At 39.0% G+C, this 21,450-nt stretch overlaps 1 protein-coding gene and 1 long non-coding RNA gene across 3 annotated transcripts; one reads left to right on the forward strand and one right to left on the reverse strand.

The window, feature by feature from the left end:
* The first annotated feature begins 19 nt into the window (after positions 1–19).
* On the forward strand, positions 20–18,540 carry Saxo2 (stabilizer of axonemal microtubules 2). Of its 2 annotated transcripts, XM_028873812.2 has the most exons (4): positions 75–184; positions 2,909–3,088; positions 4,985–5,187; positions 16,052–18,540. In XM_028873812.2, the coding sequence occupies exons 1-4, from the start codon at positions 147–149 to the stop codon at positions 16,993–16,995; spliced, it is 1,365 nt and encodes a 454-aa protein (XP_028729645.1). In that variant the 5' UTR covers positions 75–146; the 3' UTR covers positions 16,996–18,540. The 2 variants fall into 2 exon arrangements, with proteins under 2 accessions (XP_028729646.1, XP_028729645.1); XM_028873813.2 differs by lacking the exon at positions 2,909–3,088 and having other exon boundaries at positions 20–184; positions 16,052–18,539.
* On the reverse strand, positions 2,868–6,609 carry LOC119086394. Its single transcript, XR_005089679.1, has 2 exons — positions 5,321–6,609; positions 2,868–5,243 (listed from the first exon to the last, which is right to left on the reverse strand). It is a non-coding gene; the product is annotated as an uncharacterized LOC119086394 (long non-coding RNA).
* Positions 18,541–21,450: the final 2,910 nt, after the last annotated feature.

A 21,450-nucleotide genomic window follows, 5' to 3' on the forward strand; every position in this document is an offset into this window, starting at 1 on the left:
CCCGCGCGCGTCTTGAACGCCACCGGAAGCTGCATCACTCCCTTCCTCGTGGAGTCCCGCGGTCGCCTTGACGACCGCGGACGCTGTACCTGCTCTGGAGTGCCCGCTGCTGCAGCCCTGCGGAGAAGGACGCTGGAGCCAAGGGCATGAGGAACTGGTGTCTGTGTCAGATTTGCACCTGCGGGTAAGAAACAGCCGGCCGCTGCGGCGTCGGCGGGGCCGTAAGCACTGCTAACTTCTCGCTGCACGCCGCCCCCCACCATACTCCCTTGCCTGAGAGGCGAGTGCGCCCCTTTTCTCTACTTGATTGGCTCCTGGGGCAAAACTTGACTTCTTTGCAATCCCCGAGGCTTCCTATCCAGAGCTTCAAACTGACATACAGTCCAGGCCTGAGAAGTAGTATGAGCAAATAAGTGATTGTGATGGCTGGTAAGTGATGGAATCTGGTCTAGGGGGAGTTCTTGCTCCCCACCCCCACCCCAATTCTGTTGGTTAATGTAAAAGACCGGTACCCAAGGTCTTTGGTTTGCAACCCAGGGCTTTGCATCCTCTAAACCTTATTCTTATTCCTGCGCAGGCAGTGTTCTCTTGGGGTCTGCCTGACAAGCGAAACTGGCAGGAATCCCCACCCTAAACCGCAGATTTGGTCAGTAAGTGCTGCCTAACAACCTTTGCCACCGGTAAACACATTCTTCTCTTTCCTCAGCCTCACTGTTGACCCAGGGATTAGATCACCTTTGCTAAGTAACTATGAATAATGCCAAGCTCTTTGTATTTCTGATCCCCTTCTAAGGGCAACCACCTACAATACATGTTGATTGAAGCCTCTTTCATAATAATACAAATAATAATGTTTGAATGGGTGGAAACATAACTTTTAAGGTATGAATCTGCAAAATCTGGTAAGAAAAAAATCTTGATTTATTTACAATGTAAGTTATTATCACATCCAGCCATCAAGAAATGCATGATACTGGGGACTCCTCATTCTTCAAATAATATCACTATCCAAAGAGGTGGGGCACTGCCAATGTAAGAAGAAGCCCCTTTAAGCTTTGAAGCGTGGCTGGTGGAGTCTACTGAAATGTCCCTTGAAGAAGCTTAGTGCCTTTGAGAGCAGTGCCTGTGTTGCTTTCCTTTTTATAAAGGAGGCCCAGGAATCTTGAAGAGTTGCTAGGACATGCATAGTTGCACTCAGCCAATGGTTTTAAAATGTGGCTGCCTCCATGGGACACTCTCAGAATAGGACAAAGATTCTTCACTGTCTTCCTTCCCCACCCCATCATTTGCCTCCTGTCCTGTTGGAAGAGAAGAGGGAAGATCTTTCCCTATTCTTTTTGTTGTTGAAGACCATCCCTTAGGTCCATTTGCATCACTGTGGTAGCAATACCAGACAGGAACAAGGAGGAAAGGTCTATTTGGGCATACAGTCCCAGAGGGTGTGGTCCATGCAGTCAGGCATGGGGAAGTTCTTGTTCCTGGAACATGAAGCAGGCTTCTCACATGCTGGCAGACCAAGAAGTAGAAAGGACCCAGGCTGTCATCTATCAAGGGCTGCCATTAGCCACCTACTTCTACCAGGTAGGTGCCAGCTTCCAAAATCCTTCCAGAATGGTTCCATCAGTTGAGAAGCAAGGATTCAAAACATGTGAGCATTTCAGACTCAAACCATAATGCCATCTGTTCTCTCTTAGGAACCTCAAATTCAATTCCTTTGCAGTCAAATGCTCTACCACTGAGCTATACCCCCAAATTCAATTCCTTTGATCTCCCATTAGGGACATCTAACTTCACTTTTTTGTTTTGTTTTGTTTTGTTTTGTTTTGTTTTGTTTTGTGTCTTTCCAGGCAGGGTTTCTCTGTGTAACAGCTGTAGCGGGCCTGCAACTCAGGACCAGGCTGGCCTGCAACTCACAGAGACCCGCCTGTCTCTGCCTCCTAAGTGCTGGGAGTATAGGTGTGCACCACCATGGCTGGCCAATTTCATCATTTCTGTGAGCCGCTTCTTCAAAAAGACAAAGAGTTAACAAGTGTAAACAATTATAACTACCAGCAAAACTATAAATCAGAAGGAAGAAATTTTCCTTTTAAGGATTGCAAATGTTAGGCTAGGAGGCTTTGCTTTCTTCTATAATAATTTATCGCACTTTTATGTCTTATATTTGTCCACAGTCTTTGGTATATTACACTCTGAATGCAGTGCTCTGGTGGACAATAAAAACAATGACAAATTCCAAAGCTTTGGCTTGTGTTCTGTTAATCAGTGCAACTCTATGAGAACGTTTATGTATACATGATCTGAGTACTCTGCTCCTGAATTCCCCAAGGGTCTGGGACCCTGCATGGGACAGAATCACTCCAGCCCTTTACAATAGCTTCATTTTCAGTGGACATTGCTAAGTCTCCGGACTCCTGGGACTTGGAAGCTTCTTAGACACGTGGAAGAATAAAGGAGATGTGGAGTCAGGACGCTGCCTAACATCTCCCAGCTCAAGCCCTCTTGGCCTCTACTATATCCCATGCTCCAGCTCTGCTCCCCAGAACAGATGCTGCACTCTTCCTCCTTCCTTTTGCAGCTGTGTTCTCAATCAGTCACCTGTAAGGATCTGTTGTAGGTGAGACCAAAATGGAAAACTTGTCTGCCAGGAAGTTTTCTTCCTAGGAAATTCACTTGCTAGCTTTTCTACTTCAGTAGCATAAGAAGTCACTAAACTACTATGAGCAAAACCAGTTTCTGCTACATAAGGCTACACTGTAATTTACTTATTACTTTTTATAAGCTTCAATGCAGAGGGGTAAGCTGTGCTGAAGTTCAAAGTGGTGAGTTCATTGGGGACCCTGTTAACATGCAATGACCACACCAGATGCTTTTAAGGCAAAATAATGTTTCAGTTTATTTGTTTGTACAGACGGCATCGTTGTCCACATGGAACCACAAGGGTTTATGAACATTCTGGCATATCTTGCCCCACAACGGAGTATTTGGAAAAATATCCAAAATATGGCAATGTTCTTCCACCTCAGAGTCTTAAACCCAAGCAAGAATTTCAAGCATACCGTGGTAAAATGGAAGGAATAACTACATTTAAGTAAATATTTAGAAACAGTTTCCTTATTTTTCTGCCCAACTCTTCTGAACTTAAGTTTTCTTACTATTTAAATTTAACTAGCTAGTTGAATTAAGTTGAACTAATTTGAGAAGCAAAAACTGATTATGACTTGAGAAAAACAGAAAGGTAGAAATTAAGTTACTTTGGCAAAGAGAAGAAAAGGAAAAAACAAAAGGTTTTGTTTATTTTTTTAATTGATTAAAATATCTCATTTTATGTACTTGGCACTGTAACCACCATCTAGAGGAATGCCTCTTCCTAATTTTTTTGTTTGTGGGGGTGTGTGGGGGTGTTTATACTCGTGCATGTGCATACAAGCATGTATGTGTGGGTATGTATATGTGTGTGTCCTAGTTTTTACATCTCTGATTGGTATCCAATACATTAGCCTACCAAGGCAATCTTTTAAGCCATGCAGATTTAATCCTATTCATGATCCTGCTTGAAATACTTTAAAGCGTTCCTGTTGTTTAGCATAGACTCAATCCCTTCCATAACTACTACATGGATTATCAAACCCTGCTTGCTTCTCTAGTTTTTTCCCCCCTGTTTGGAATTCTCCCTCCCTCTTTCCCTAGCTAATACTCATCTGATCTGTAAATATCAACACAATTTTCCTTTGTAAATGTCATCTCTGCCACCCTACCTTTTATTTATTTAGCTTTTGAGGCCAAGTAAATATCCCTCTCATAACTTCTCATAATATCTTCCAATTTGTTATTAGAGTCAGTTCAGTGTTCCACACCAGCAGGATGTACATCTATTGTTTTCTCAGCGTTCTTTCCTCAGGAACCTATTACCATACCCATTACCTAGAGTAGGTACCCAACATTCCTAAAAGCAGGGCCTTAGAACTCTGGCATGATTTTGCTTGTGTTGATCGCAGTGACTAGGAAATTGAAGGGTGATTTATCTGTATAAAGAATAAGTATCATTCTATACTATATGTTTCTATAACACAGGAAGAGACTGTGTGAACTTGTGTAAGATTTTTTATCTTGAAAGCATAATTGTAGCTCAGTTAGGTGACTGCCAGAATTGACAGTGTGTATCTTTAAAATAACTGTGATGTACATCATAATATCGTCCAACTTTACTTATAAGGAAACAAGGGCATGGACAGGTTAACTAAGTTATCCAAGGTTATACAGCTGTTGAGTGACAGAGCCAGGATTTGGATTCAGACAGTCCAGTTGGTCTTGAATCTCTCTGGTTTCCTTCATTCCAGTGGACTGTCTCAGCCCCTGCAGTACCAACTCTGTCACAGTGATGTTATATAATGCACAGGATAGTTAGATTGCCATTTCACTCCTACCTATGGCCAGGACTTCTGAGAGATCCAGAGTCTTAGTAAGGCTCACATCTGTACTATGAGCCAGAGTTAGTGATCTTTTTAACAATGCACAGGAAGATATTGTGACTTCATAGGAAGGCACTATGCCTGGGTATAGTCTATATAGGTGAATGTAGCTTTTGACAAAGTGGATACAGAACTAATCTTGACAAATTTATCAGCTCATCAAATCTTTCTTTTGAGATTTCCTTCTACATTAGATAAAAAATAAAATTCAGTTACTTGAGAATTTTACTTACAAGATCAAATTGAGATGTTTCAATTTTTAAAAACTAGGATTTTTTGTTTTTTCTTATCATTGGATAGAACCTTAAAAACAATTCAATTGCTCCTTTCAAATAATCAATTATTACCATTTTAATATCTCCTTAGATTGTTCAAGTAAGACAGAATTGAAGATTTTAGTACTGTGATAATCAAAACATAAGAACCAGTGAGACTGAGTTTCTCACACACACACACACACACACACACACACACACACACACACACACATACACACACATCTATATATATTTCAGGTCAGATTATCGTCCTTACGAAGTAGTCAAGCAGCCTCGCCATATTCCGGAAGAGTATAAACCCAAACAGGGGAAAATTGATCTTGGGACTACCTACAAGCGAGATTTTAATCCTTACGAAGTACAGCCTGTGGTGAAAGTCCGGCCTGTGGAAAGACAACCAGTTCAAAAAGGGAAGTTGGACACCGTCCCAACTTATAAAGGTAACTTGTCATTGTAAAAACAAAGGTGCCCCAAACCTAAAAATGCCAGCTTTGACCTTTACAGTCAGCTCAGAATATTCTTGTATTATCACACTTATCACCATGGTTAGGAAAGCACATTCTTCTTTTTGACCAAAATAGTATTGTTAGCAAAACCCAATTACAAACAAACAAACTGCCTCATGGGGAGTTAGGAGTCCTAGAGTCTTCTCCAAATGTATCCCCCTAAGCTGTCTGTATCTCAGAGCATACTAAATGCAAAGGGTGTCACTGAACAAGGATATATGCTGCACATCTCACTTGATCACATCAGTTATTGTCTTGTTCACCCTTTCCTATCCTATCATAAGTTGAAATTCAGCAGAGAAAGTTAGAGTTGTTGAAAAAATAAAACAGCAACTGTCCTCTTCATTCAAATTCCAGACAACATGTAAAACTAACGAATTAGTAGATTGACAAGCAGAATATTACTTTTATACTCAAAAGGCTGGATTGGAGGATTAAGCTTTGATCTATGAGCAGATGATTCTTGATACTGGACTTCAGAATAAGACAAACATGTCTGCCCCGACAGTCAGTGCTAGGTGACAGCAGATGGGCTACTCCTCTAAGCCTTGCTGGCAGCAAGAAAGGAGTGTAAATATACTTTCCCATGGTTAGCAGCTCCCAAGAGTAAGCGCTGGCAACTGTATGACCCTCCCCTCCCCTCAACAAAAACCTACATGATTTTAAAATACTCTTTCACTCTTGAAAGTCTTCCTTAAAAACAGACCATCTTGATATGAGCTATTTTTTTTTAATTAGTAACAGTTGCACATGCAGGCTATATCCTTTCAGTTGGTTATATGAAATAGCTGGATGGGTATGTTCCAGTATAAAACCTTTTGTAAGAGTGTTGGCATATATAGTTAATTACGTAATAGTTAATGGATGGATACTTCAAAAACTCTGAGCATTAAATGGGTAAGTAGAATACAAGGTATCAAAATACTATGATCTGTTGGGGAAGTTAGGGATAATGTTTTCTGATTTTGAAAAACTGAGTACATGTACTGCTATAGAAAGGACAAGTTATAGAGACTACAAATGGTGAGTATAATCAAATATGGCACAGCACATTACTGAGACACTAATATGCATAAAATATAATCATCAGTGGAAATGACTTTACTTTGGCGCTTATTTGAAGTAATTTTCTTCAGTGTAATGTATATTAAAAACAGAAATATTGATGTCCCTTGATGCTGTATACATATATGTAACATACACAGACACATAGTGTTCCAGGTTTTCAGGCATGAAACAGCAACCTCAACTGTACTTAATGTTGTGTGGTTGTAATTCTGCATGTGTAATTCTGAATGCCTTCGTAAGAGCAGGTATCTATTACAGTCTGAGAGCAGAGGACAGGGAAGACAGAAAGAACACAGGTATCTATTACAGTCTGAGAGCAGAGGACAGGGAAGACAGAAGGAACACTGTAGAGAAGAAAATACCCTGCAGTGCAGTAAGTAGATTGACATTTCTGAACACGGGGTTTCAAGAAACAGAAATTTGTCTGTCCTCAGCTTAGAAATTCCTTCATATTAAAATGTAGATGCTAAAACTAGATTACTGTGGTTTTCTCAAGGTCTTGGGGCTTACTCTGCCCTGTGCTTGCTGTTAGAGAGAATACAAAGATCTAGACTGGAGAGTCATTGCTGACATTCGGAAATTTTATAGCCAATATAAGGAAGTAAAAACTCTGTACACTAAAAACTATAGAGATGAAAGAAGTGGAAAGCGATCTTGTACCCATGGATTGGGATAAATAGTATTAAAATGTAATACCAAAGCAGTCTACAGATTGAATGCAATCCCTGTCCAAATTCCAGTGTCATTTTTTCAGAAGTAGCACCAACAATTCTAAAATCCATATGACACCACAGAAAACTGATAGCCAAAGCAGTTTGGAGAAAACAAAATCCGAGATACAATATTTCCTGATTTCTAATTATATTACAAAGCTACCAGAATTAGTATTTTAATAACAAGAGAATGGACACACAGACCCGTGAAAAAGAATCAAGGCTCAAGAGTATATATAAGCACGTACAGCCAACTAATCTTCAGCGAGGGAGCTACAGATACACAATGTAGAAAAAAAATACAGTGTCTCCAATAATTCGTATTGGGAAAACTGGATAGCCCCCATACAAAAATAATAAAATTGGATCTTTATACCATACACAAAAGTTAAAGCAGAGGAAAAATCTAAATATAAGATATAAAATTGTAAAATTCCAAAAAGAAATACTGACTTTGGGATTTGTTTTAGATAGGATGCTAAAAGCACAAACAACAGAGCAAAAAACACATAAGTGGGATCACATAAAACTAAAAAACTATGCAGCCAGAAGTGAAATGACAACCTGTGTATTTGGAAAATAATCTCAAACCATATATTAGACAAGAGGTTAACCAAATATATAAGGAAATCAGACAATTTAGTACCCCACCCAAAAAAAAACCTTATTTAAGAATGGCCCATGAATCTGAATAAGCATTCTTCCAAAGAAGACACAAATGACCGAGTACCCGAAAAGATACTCAGATTTACTAAGATAGGGAAGTGCAAATGGAAAACAGATACACGTCACATTCATTCCATTGGATATTATCCAAAGATAAAAGAGAACCCTTGTTGGTAAGAAAAAAAGGCCGGGCGGTGGTGGCGCACGCCTTTAATCCCAGCACTCGGGAGGCAGAGGCAGGCGGATCTCTGTGAGTTCGAGGCCAGCCTGGGCTACCAAGTGAGTTCCAGGAGAGGCGCAAAGCTACACAGAGAAACCCTGTCTCGAAAAAACCAAAACAAACAAACAAACAAACAAACAAACAAAATACTGGAGTTCTTCTGGGGCGGCGGCGGCAGCAGCAGCAGCAGCAGCAGCAGCAGCAGCAGCAGCAGCAGCGGCTCACGCCTTTAATCCCAGCACTCAGGAGGCAGAGCCAGGTGGATCTCTGTGAGTTCGAGGCCAGCCTGGGCTACCAAGTGAGTTCCAGGAAAGGCGCAAAGCTACACAAGAGAAACCCTGTCTCGAAAAAAGAAAGAAAAAAAGAACTTTGTACTCCTCTGAATAGGAATATAAATTGGTATAGCTATTAAAAGATTTAGAAATTTCTCAAAAAACTAAAAATGGAACTTCCATATGATCCAGCAATATCTAACCAGGATTTATAACTGAAGGAAATTATAACCTTGATTATAATATGCATTCTTAGATCCATTCTAGCATTACTCACAGCCATGAGATCTTATTAATGGGTGACTAGGTAAAGAAAGTCAAAAGTTAGTGGAACATTGAAAAATCTGTACTTAGTAGTTGGTTGTTGTGGCATACATATGTCTAATTCCAGTGCTTAGAAGACTGATAGAGGATCTCAAGTTCAAAGTCAGCCTGTCCTATATAGTTCAAGACTAGCCTGGGTTAACAGGTGTACCTTGTATCAAAACACAGTACATTTGGTAATATATTACTTCAGGCTACCCTAGAAATATTCCAGAGATTAGTGATTGTTCGTATATAGAAAGAGAAAGGGTGTACCAAAACCTAGAATAAAATAAGCAAAAACATAAAATGGTGAGGGAGTGGGAGGTAGATTTCTTCAGTGAAGCTGCTGAAGATCATAGTCAAGACTCAGAAACTGGGAAAAACTCTGTAAATACAGGTTAAGATTATATTGCAAAGAGCCTTGATTGATAGGCTAGACATGTCATAACCATTGTTTTTTTTAAATATGTTTTTTGTAGCTCAAGCTGGTGTTGAACTTGTGTATAACAGGGTATCCTTGAGCTCCCAATCCACCCGCTCCATCTCCCCAGTACTTACATTACAGTTGTGTATCACCATGCTTGACTACATTACATATTTTTATAAGGTCTTCTGAAAGTGAAAAGTATGGTGTAGGTAGTAGAAAATTATTGCTTTTAGTATAACAACTAAGAAAATAATATAAAAATTTTAAGTCCTTTTAATAGCAAACAGCTTGTGCAGGAAAAAAACTAAAATTTCATAGAGTGCTGTCCACCTTATAGATGACTCCTAATTCTGTGAGAATATTTGCCAAGTTCAAGTCTAGGCTGAGGATTAAACTTGGCATAGACAAAGTCAGTTTACTATGGGAAAAATTAAACAATGAGCCACTTGTTTGTAAGCTTGTTACAAACTTATTTGGTGTGTGAGCTGATCCAGGGTGCAATCTACAAAACTCCCATATGCATGGCTTATTTCTTTGTGAAATTTGCACTGTTTGATGGACATTGATGAGCTGGGAGACTGAGCCAAAAAATTCTAAGAAACACCCAAGAACTTTATTTGGGAATAGATGCGTAGTAGATAAAGCCCCTAGAGTGAAGAGTTTACCACAAACATACCCAAATCACGTCCTAGAGACATTTAAACATAGACCATGACTGTATCTACTTAGCTCAATCCCTAACTAGATTGAGGGATTATGCCCACACCCTATATGCCAAATTCTTGAAAGAACAAAATTTTCTCCTACAAAAAAAGAATGAATTTAGTTTCCAGGATTCCTTTATACACATCTAGTTACTAGTAAAACATTATGAGCCCTATAGAAAAATCAGGAAATATCTGAAAAGATAAATGGACAATAAACTACCAAGATTTGTGATAGAATCATTTTACATATTTAAGTCCCAAAACACAAAGGAAACTGCCCCTAGGCAAATGTCATTTTAAAAACATAAAGAATTCTTAAAGGTGATGGAAAACTATGAAAAATAAAAATAAAAATAAAACAACTCTGGAAAGAGAGTTAAACCAGACTGTTGGAACCCAATGGAATAGAGATCTTGGAGCATGCAGCCCTAAATAGGATGTCTATGCAAAGCCTTCCTCAAGTTTTGGGGGTTTATGCAGAAGAGGAGGCAGAAAGTTTTTAAGAGCCAGAAGAAGTGGATGTCTCCAAGGAAACAAGTCTTCCGGACACAGCAGGGCTGGTGCACATATGAAGTCACAGAGACTGTGATAGCATGCACAAGACCTGCACAAATTCAAGCCCCGCCCCCGGCCCCCAAATCCTAGCATGAAAAAGGGGAAGTGGGCCCAAAGTTCCACCCCTAACCAGGGAGTTATTTGCAATTGATACTTGCTTACAGAGGGAAAATCAGTTTTCTCCAGTTGAGTGAGTGACAGAGTCTGTCAATCACACTCCTAGGCAGGACTCATGCTCAGGAGTAGTTGATCTATGTTTTCCTTGCGCATGTGCGCGTATGAGTGTGTTACAGTTTGGTGGTTTTTGTATTTTGTTTTTGATAAAGCATGAAGTTGGCTGAGTAAGGAGATTCAGAGGATCTAGGAAGACTTGAGGGAGGGTAAATATGATCAAACATTGTATGAAAATAAACTTTTTAAATTTTTAAAATGCCACAAGGAAATATTTAAATATACTGAATCCCAGTATATTTTACTTTTATAACTAGTGAGATAGTCTTCAAAAATATGATAAATATTCTTTAAAACAAAAACTGAAAGATTCTACTAGCAAGCAGAGCAATACTACAGAATATTAAAGGAAAGTCTCATAGTTGGAGGGAAATGATTCAGATAGAAACAGAATTCAGGGATGAATAAGATAAAATGCACAAAAGAAAAATATGTAGATAAAATTAATATTGATTTCATAAAGTAGTGTTCTGTTTTCAAACAAATTGGCATTGAAACATGTCAGAACAGCATTAAAGAAAACTATTGTTGTGGAAATGTTCAGAACAGCAGCATACATGAGCCAGAAAGACACCATAATGAGTGAAATTAAGCATTTTTGCTTAAAAATGCAGAAAGTCTTCAGCAAAATTCTAATAAAGATGGGATAATAAAGTCCTGTACTAATTCAAAAGAATGTAGGAAATAAGTTGTATGGGATGGGAACATAAAAAAACATGAGGGAAAGCAAATAGTGATATAGTCAAGCCTAGCTGGGTCATTCATTGTATTATATGTAAATAACTTAGAGTGGCTCTTCATATAAGAGATTTAAAATCTGATGTCAAGAATTTTCATTTATATAAATTGTGAAAATTCTTTGAGAAAGATATTTCACCAAATTAACTTAAGAAATATAGTTCAAATAGATATGTTACAGAAACTGAATTTGTAGAATTGCAGGTATAATTTTAAAGTGACAAGGAATGGTTCCAACTTCCAAGTAAGATGCAGAAAACTGAAGAGTGTTTTCAATCAAACACGGAAAAGCTAGGCAGGTAGTGTATAGTCTTGAATGTTCACACATCCCTTAGACAGCTGAGAGATCACAAGTCTGCTGACAGAGCAACAGCTCAAGAGGCGTCAGCGCAGAGTGGATGCTGCAGCTTGCAGACAAGAGGAAGGAAACAAGCCAAACAATTTTTTTTTTTAGTTTTATAATTAATTTTACATATCAGCCATGGATTCCCCTGTCCTCCCTCCTACCCCCCCCTCCCACTTCCCCCATTTCACCCCCCATTCCCATCTCCAGGGCAAGGACTCCCCTGGTGATTCAGCTCAGCCTGGTAGATTCAATAGAGGCAGGTCCAGTCCTCTCCTCCCTTCACCCAGGCTGAGCAAAGTGTCCCTTTGGTTAATAAGCCCTAGGTTCCAAACAGCCAGCTCATGCACTAAGGACAGGTCCTGGTCCCACTGCCTGGGGGCCTCCCAAACAGTTTTTTTTTTTTAAGTGTTCTCTCATTTATTACATCCCAACCACAGTTTCCCCGCCCTCCTCTCCTCCCACTCCTTCTCCCCATCTGCGCCAGATCCACTCCTCTGTTTCCTTTCTGAAAAGGGCAGACCCCCTAGGGATATCAACCAAAAGAAAGAAAGAAAAAAATAGAGAAACTTCTTAGCACGAAAGGAGGAGATGTCCCTGGACTAAGCACTCTAGATGACTCTAAAGGGACAGGGGCATCACGAAGCTCTGCCTCCTCGATGCAGGGTAGCCCAAGCTGGAGAAGAGCAACAGATACCCCCCATATACACATGGCAACCCACCTCACTTGGAAATGAACAATATCAGCCCACTGTTGGGAAAGGATAGGATATGGAAAGACACATTTCCTGAAATATAAAAAGCTAAAGGTGGAACAGATGGATGAAAAGCCTCCCCGCAAACCAGCCTCCAATCTGAACACAGGAATAATACTAAAGACATTCTGCTGGTCCACTAAAGGTAAGCATAGCAACAGAGAGACCCAAACTTAATTATGGATTGGACCAAACTGTGCTAATAAAGCTCTGGCAAATGAACATGGACTCATTTATGATGTCTGGTTTTCAAATTATAAAAGGGGAGGGGTCGAAAGGAGGAGGAAAAAGAAGGCATTATCATGAGACCAAAGGAAAACTCAGTTCAAGAAGGAGCCAGATAGTAGGTCTATCAGGGAATCAAAAAATTATGATTGATGGTCTGAAACAAGTAGGAAAATTAACCAAGAGATGGAAACTAAAAAAAAGTGTAATAACTAAAAAAAAATAGAGTTGACAATGCCTTGCATAGGTGTTTGAGTAGGTACACCCGGGGAGGCAGGAGAGCAGCAGACTTAAGATAAATCAATATAAACCAAATGTAAGGAGGGAAAAAGAGCATGAAGTGCGCAACACTGAGGAACACTTTGAAGTGGGCCTAACATACATGTACTTAGAACACCAGAAGACAGGAAAGAAAGTGGAAGAATTACCTAAAGATTTAAGAGAAAATATTTTTCCAGAGAAAATATTTTTCCAAAAATAATGAGTAACATCAAAATATGGACCCAGAATGCTTTAAAACCCCCAAGCAGGTTACATTTATAACTTAAAAAATCATGCAGGAACATACAGACTGATTAATATGAGAGACACTTTATAAATCCAGGTATGGTGGCACACACCTGTAATCCGGGTACTTGGCAAGTAGAGGCAAAAGGATTAGAAGGAAAAGATATCCTTGGCTATACAGGGAGTTGAAGGCGAGCCTGAGCTACATGAAACTTTGTCTCAAAAATAAAAAATAAAAAAAAAAAAAAGCAAAAACAGAAGAGTGAGAACTAGGACCATGGAAACCAGAAGATGATGGAGTTACATCTTGAAAATGCTGAAGGCTAGGGCACAGAGGGAGTCCAGCAAGCATATCAAACCTTAGTGAGAATATCTTTCATAAAGTCTTTCAGACAAGTAAAAAGAATTGTCAGTAAATGTCATATGCAATTTTAAGAGAAATTCCAAAGGTAAATGGAATATGAAGCAACAGAAACTTGTTCTTCATGAAGAGAAAAAAAGCCCCCAGAAATAGATGTAATGACAATATATTGTTTTTCTGGAGCAAAAATGCTATCAGTTTTGGCTGTTTTTTTTTAACCAATTATAAAAGTACAAAGTAAAAAAGGTAAGAAATGGAAGTGCTGTACCTTAGTTGTTACTCATCAGTCATGTGCTGTGTAACAGTTTGGTCAACAGAATACTGTGTTTACAACCATATTCCACTAAGATGATGTCATCTAGTGAGGTCATAGACACTTGGGAATGCTGATGTTCCCACAGTGAAGTAACTATAAAGATGCATCTCTCAGTATGTCCGCATCGTTAAAGGTGCACAACTGCATATGTAAATCAGAACACTATTACTTAAAAGTGAACTATGATTTGTTAAAAATTTGTATTGTAAATTTTAAAGCAAGGGAAAACAAACTTTTTTTGTGTCCAAGTCCAGCCCACCTTTTCTTTTTGTAAATAAAGCTTGATTGACACACCCATTTTCCATACTACCTATTGTTGCGTTCTTGGTACATTGATAGAATTTTGCATTTGCAGTAGGCACTATACATTTAGAGACTTGTGTTTAAGCTTCATTTCCTAAGACATTTCCTATCTGGCTATTACAGAAAACCGTTTGCCAACACTGCTCTGTGGTAATCCTGTTACTGAGATTGGAAACTTAAAAAGAAGTAGTACTTGTAGTACTTCATTCTGTCAAGACTTATCTCTCACCCTCCAGATTCTTGTTTCCTTTTAAAAAGCCCAAGTTGCTCTGGTGTGGGGAAATACTTTCTTCTATTCATTTGCATATTTACCTAAAATGAGCATTGTTTTTCTCTTAGTCACTTTGGTAGCAAAGACTTTCCCAACATAACTGAAACTATGGATCTTCACTAACATCCCTGATTTCCTTTTAGTTACAGCAAATAGTGCTATAATTTTACACTGTAGTTTCTAAAGAACAGAGATCCCTTCATGATAGCACAAGGAAAAGAATCATGGTAAGGCTTCATGTGAACTGGAAGTGGAAAGCTGTTGGGTACGGAGGGAGCTGGATGGAAGTGCTCTGGCTGATGTGTACATGATTTCACTCAGCATCCTTGCTTCATTCTCTTGTCGCTGTCCTACCGACTGGCCTTCTCTGGTTCCTCATTTCTTTGTTTCTATACAAGTCTTTCAGAATATGGCTTCTATCTGCCATCAATCTATAACACTACCCCATACCATTCTTTTATCTTCTTCATCTGGTTCTTGATTTTCAACTTTAGGGTCACAATACTGGTCTGATTCATCTTTTCTTGACACTTGGCTTCATAGGATTCTTCATAGATTATCTGCTCTTTGGCTGGATTTCCACTCCCACTAAACATCAGTAGCTTAATCATTTAGTTTAAAAACTCAGCAGGAATATCTATGAATGAGGATTTTTTTTCTTCACAGTTGATAGCCACATAGTAAACATTCAAAGCTTAACTATTCCAGTAGTCATTTCCTAGACTTTGGTTCATATTCTATGATCTTACCTTATTATAAAATACTTAACTTTTATAAATTAACTTTTGGTATTTAAAAATATTTTGGAATGCAGTAAATTTTATATTTATCAGCTTACTACATTATCTAGTATGTAAAACACTTGGAATTTATAATTAATTTTTGATATTTTAAAATTCTTTTGTGGGTAAAGTAAATTTTACCGTATTTCTCAGATTACTACTTTTCTATCTAGAAATAGGTAATGTAAAGAAGACTTTGCTAAAATACAAACACTTCAATTGTCTATCTATGGTTTAAGTAAGCTGTAGGTATTAAACTTATAATTCTCAGATCTCAGCCCTGATGCTCACTTCTAAATTGCACATAAAATTTTGAACACACTCAGCTTGGGCTCCTGGTCTCTAGACAGTACCGTATCTCTTGGGAATGCCTTGTAGCCCAATAATCCATGCAATCCTGTATCTTTGATCAGAATCACATTGAAATTTGAAATTTCTCCTCCTTCAAATTGAGCAACTGGTGTACATAGTCTGTAGGACTTTTAATTTTCACTAATAGGATCCTGAAGTTCATTCCTATGAGTTTTAAGGTACTTAAAAAGTTGATCATTGACTTGTGTTTTTGGCCTTGCAAACTTGTCCAGCTCATGAGATACATAATCAAGACATTGAATTCTTCCTCTTAGAGGCTTCTCAAGCCCTGAATTTCATGACTGGCCTTAGTATTTTGTGAGTTATAGTGAAAATCCTAGCCAGTACATTTTATACTGTCTTCAGCCAGTACATTTTATACTGTCTTCACCCACAACATAATCTAATTATCTTTCTATCCACAGTCAGGCTCATGTGTACCCTTGTATGTAATCAAACAAATCTTGAAGTAGAAAAGTAACTATCCTCAAGAGGGAGATGCATAGAAAAAGATGGAAAAGAAACAAAAAAGAACAAATACGAGGAAAACTTCATACCTGGTGCTAGTGTTTGTGTATCTAAAAGAAAGGATGGTTGCCGGTGAGAGAAATTAGTCAGAATTCTTTGAAGAAAGTTCTTTTCCTTAGTATTTAAAATGTTTTACTTCTTCTCATTTTTAAGATGATTATAGATCTTGGGATATTCAGAAATGTGAACTGTGTAAACCAGAGCAAGCTTACCATCCCCCAGATGTGAAATTTGGAAACTCAACTACATTTCAGGATGACTATGTTCCCCGGGAGATAAAGCCTAGGCAAAGCTTCAAGCCCTGCTCCATGGTCAAGAGTTCTGTAAGCCCCTTTAATGGTGATACAAGTCATCGTCGAGATTATGTACCTCATCAGCTACAAGTGAAGTTTGCAAGGCCAAAAGAAGTTTATAAGCCTACTGACCAGCCTTTTGAGGATCTTACCACACACCGGAATGACTTTCAGGGTTTTACTGGAGAAAGTGCAAAAATCTGCAGACCTGCCCACACAAGAGTAACCCCAAATGCTCAGTTTAAAGGAAGCACTGAATTCCGTGACAGTTTCCAACCATGGGAAATCCCACCACCCAAAGTCAAGAAAGTAGCAGAGTATGTGCCCCCTCAAGGAAGCATGCAGTTAAACAGTACCAGCCATCTCGACTATGTCCCCTATCAGGCCAGCCGCGCTGTTGCTATTAGGCCAGTTTCTCACAGAAGAAAAAGCAATTTTCCTTTCCAAGGAAAAAGCACCATGAAGGAAGATTTTCCAGCGTGGGAAAGTTGTCGTCAAGGACTTATTAAGCAGCAGCAACAGATTCCCAACCCATCTGGAAAATTTGATGGTTTGAGCACTTTCAGATCTCACTTTGTGCCACATGAATTGATTCCAGTGGAGAGCTGCAAACCTTTAAATGCTGCTGTTAAGAGTTCGGTTCCACTCGATGATGTTACCATGTATTCTATCCAGTACACACCAAAGAAACAGGAAATCTGCCCGGCTAGCTATCCTTCTCCTCCAGGTTATATATTTGAAAATACAAATTCCCAAGGACATAAATTCTTTCGCAAGATCATTCCTGCAGTGAAGGCTTTTTAATAATCAAGTAATTTTTATAAGAAAGCTAATGGGAGTTCAGCTTTTTAAGAGAAAACCCAAATTTTATAGTGAAAAATACTATGAGAGCTATAACATACCATTTTTAGCTTTTAAAACAAGTTAGGACATATAGATCAGAATTCCCAAATCCATTTTGTACTAATAGTTTAACCAAGAATGCTCTTTTTGTTGTTCTTGTGTTATGTTTTTGGAACTAGGACCTCCCTAGTCTCTCCAGGCCAGCCTGGAACGTGCATTCTACCTGTGTCAGTCTCCTGACCCAAGATTGTTCTTTAATAGACCTTTCTGAAGGTTACATGATGTGCATGCTCATCTACACATGCTGTTGCATAGCTTGTCCTCAGTCTATTATCATTTATACTTCTTTTTACCATTATACAATTATACAGCTACTCATTGTCATTTACCTAGTACACTAGGACTGTCTAGAACAAAATTGAAGATGAGATGGATTACTCTTCCAAAAAAGTCCAGGATTTATTCATTTATTCATTCATTCATTCATTCATTCATTCAACTTCAACATATTTACAGAGCCTAGAACAAGTCAAGTTTTGGTTGGTGATGTCAGAGACTACTGCTCTGCTCCTTGTCCTGTTCAACATAGCAAGAGGCATTGTGATTTGAAGTAAAGGGTCTTCTGGGCTGGGAATCAGAGGACCAGAGTTCAAATACTAATATCATCAGTTTCTATTTGTGCCACTGTAAGCAAGCTGCTCACATACATACCTCTGCAAGTCTTGTGAAAAAGAATAGTGGTTCTGTCTACCTCACAAAAGATGGTTGGGAACATCAAATTACATAATACATTTGAATGCATAAAGTATAAATGTCAGGGGTGATTAACCCTCAGCTACTTTTTGTACTTACTTTTTCCTTTTCAAATATGGATAGCTACAGACTTAATACTCATTACCTCATCTCCAGCAAGATTGTAAAATAACCTTTGAGTTTATGGTAATATGTATTTGTGAGAGGCATCTGCCCACTGTAGAGTCACAAGCACCCTATAAGTTATGGCAGAGAATAGAGAATGTAGATTAAGTACTTTGGTGTGAATGGCTGTATTTTCAAATGGAAAAAATTTGCTAGAGCAGTTTTAGGGAGGACTTCCAGCTTTGACAAAATCTCCAGGATAAACCTAGGCACTTATGCACAGTGGCCACATCCAGAACCACTGTTCACTAGTAAGAGCCATAACTACCTTGGTCACCACTGAAAGTATAAGATAAGTGCTAAGAAGGAAGGGGAAGAGATGCCAATAAGGGACATGGAAATAGCCTACTACTTACAAATGCTGAAAGTTGCTAATGAACTAAGATCAAGTGATTATTTTAATAAATGATCATATATGGGAGAACAAGATTGATCTTAAAATGAACGTTTTCATAGTTGTTTAAGATTTTCATAGTTTTCATAGTTGTTTAAGATTATATACTGAGGATGAATTAATAGTATTTTATTAAATATTTCTAATTAATTGAAAGGAATTCCCCATATTTGCATTTGTTATAAATATATAATGTCTGAAAAATCGTTTTTATGTATAATTAATAAAATATTGATTTTTCACAAAACAATTTCTGTATTATTTTATTTGAGATAGAACTTCCAAATAAATTCCTATCTAGATAAACCTATACATAAGTAGATATCCATTATTTTAAAATAGAAAATATTATTATAATAATCAAAATTTAAAACTGGACACTACTACACCATTGTCTTCATCCTGGCCCATGTTCCTCTGTTTAATATTCAAATCCCTCTGTAATTTGATGGGGTTGGTCTCCTCTCTGAGCGAAGGTCATCCTTAAGAAGACATGTACTGGCATTTTCTGAAGCAGTCTTCCTTAGGTTAAGGATGCAATGGCATACTGTTTGCCACACTGTAACCTAATATAAGAGGTGTGAAATAGAGATTGGAACAGATCATAGCCTGAAGCATTCAGCTGGGAATTCAGGAACATCTCCCTTAATAAATGCTGGCTGAGCCAAACCTCGAAAGATAAATAGGAAGAAATAAGAACAAAGAAAATAAGAAGGACCGTATCTTAGTTAGTTTTCTATTGCTGTGATGAAGACCATGACCAAAAGCTAGCTGGGGAGGAACAGGGTTATTTCATCTTACTGCTTATAGTCCATGATGAAGGGAATTCAGAGAAGGCACTTGAGGCAGGAACTTGGAGACAGAAACTGAAGCAAAAGCCATGGGGTAGGGGGAGCATCACTTACTTGGTCTCCGTGACTTGCTCAGCCTGCTTTATGCAACCTCGGACCATAGGCTCAGGGGTGGCACTGCCCATAGTAGACTAGACCCTCCCACGTCAATCATCAATCAAGACAATGCTCACAGATGTGCCTACAGGCAATCTGATGGAGGCATTTCCTCCACTAAGAGTCCCTCTTCCTCTATGACTCTAGTTTGTATTAAGCTGAAAAAAAAAAAAAAAAACTAACCACACAACTTTTGTCGTACTGGTTTTCTTTCTTTCTTTCTCTTTTTTCTTCCTTTCTTTATCTCTTTTTTGTTGTTTTTCCTCCTTATTTTGAGAGAGAAGGGGGGATGGAGAACATGCACATTAAGTTGGGTGGGGAGGATCTGAGAGGAGTTGGGGACAGAGAAATAATACGGAAAAAAAAAAAAACATTTTTAACCAGCAAAATTGAACCTTGGTCAATAAGACACATAAACACATCACCATTAAACCATAACCTGTCATTTCTTGTTTATTCCCAAGATCTCATGTTAATATCACAATATAAAACATAGTACAACTTTAAAAGTCCCACAGTCTTTTTAAAAACTCAAATGGTCTCTTTAAAATATTCAACATCTCTTTAAAAATCCAAAGTCTCTCAACTGTAAAATAAAAGTTACATACTTTTTATTCCAAGAGGGAGGACCCCAGACACAGTCACAATTAAATAAAAGCCAAACCAACACCCATCAGTATAAATAACTCTGTACTCAATGTCATGAACTCATTCACGATCTTTTGGGCTCCAAAGGGCATGGACCGCTCTACCTCTCTGGCTCTGTATGTTATCTGCACCACACCCTGCTTGTCTCATTGGATCGGGCCAGCGCCACTCCACACCTGCTGCTGACCTTGATCATACCCGGGTTCTTCCATCTCCAATATGCTGGGGTGTCCTGCACTGTTCCACCTTCACCAAGGGGTTCCTGGCCTCTATTCAAGGACTCCAAACCTGCAACACAATGCTAAACTTCTCCAGGACTCCTTTAATTCTGGAGCGTCCCCTGCTCCAGAGGCTTCCCCTGGGCCAATGGTCTCTCCTGGGCTCTCACAGGGCCAAGCCTCAGCTGTTCTCATGACCCCCTCAGCCTTGCAGCTCCGATGAGGCCAACACCAGCACCACATGTGAACATTCTTACAAAATACCAAGTTCAGCTGCCAGCTTGAGATGCAGCCTTGGACTGCTGTGAACCATAGCTTCTTGTGCTGTCTCTAAGAGAATGCTTTGAAGATTTCACTTCAGTGATGCTGGTCTCTTATTAATCAAAGCTGATTCCTCAGCCCTCCTGACCCAGAGGCTAGAGATCTTTATAAAATATATCACACACATAGTCCTGACAGTCTTTACTTCCCTCTGAAACTTCACAATCAAGAACTCCACCATCTGCACTTGACACTCTTATCTTCCAAGCTCCTACAGAACAGCCCATTAAACTTTGAACACCCACCCAGTGGCTTTTCCAGCCCAGGGTTCCAAAGACATGGCCAAGTCTGTCACATCAATACCATATGGCTCGAATAATAGCTTCTGGTCTAGTTTGCTTTCTGTTGCTGTGAAAAACACCATGACCAACAGAAAACTGAGGAGAAAGGGGTTTATTTCATGTTACAGCTTATAGTCCAACAGAAAGGGAAATCTGCAGAAACTCAATGCGGCAACCTCGAAATATGAACTGAAGGAGAGATCATGGAGGAACACTGTCTACTGGCTTGCTCTTCATGGTTTTCTCAACCTACTTTCTTGTAAAAACCTAGGACCACCTGCCAGAGCTCCTATAGTGGGAAGGAACCTCCCATATCAATCATTAAAATTAAGAAATGCCCACAGGGACTGGAGACATTGCTCAGTGTTGTTCTTGCAGAAGACCTAGCACCCACATGGTGGTTTATAACCACTCTAACTGCATTTCCAGGAAATACAACCTCTTCTGGCCTTTGTAGGCAAGGCATGCATATGATCCACATATATACACATAGGCAAAAATACATAACTTAAATTAATTTTTAAAAAGCAAAAATGCTTAGTGGGGCCAGGAGGTGGTGGTGCATGTCTTTAATCCCATGTCTTTAATCGGGAGGCAGAGGCAGGCAGATCTCTGTGAGTTCAAGGCCAGCCTGGGCTACAGAGTGAGTTCCAGGAAAGGCACCAAAGCTACACAGAGAAAAACATGTC

Source organism: Peromyscus leucopus, chromosome 1 (genome assembly GCF_004664715.2).
Source record: "Peromyscus leucopus breed LL Stock chromosome 1, UCI_PerLeu_2.1, whole genome shotgun sequence".
In the NCBI taxonomy this organism is placed as follows: Eukaryota; Metazoa; Chordata; class Mammalia; order Rodentia; family Cricetidae; genus Peromyscus; species Peromyscus leucopus.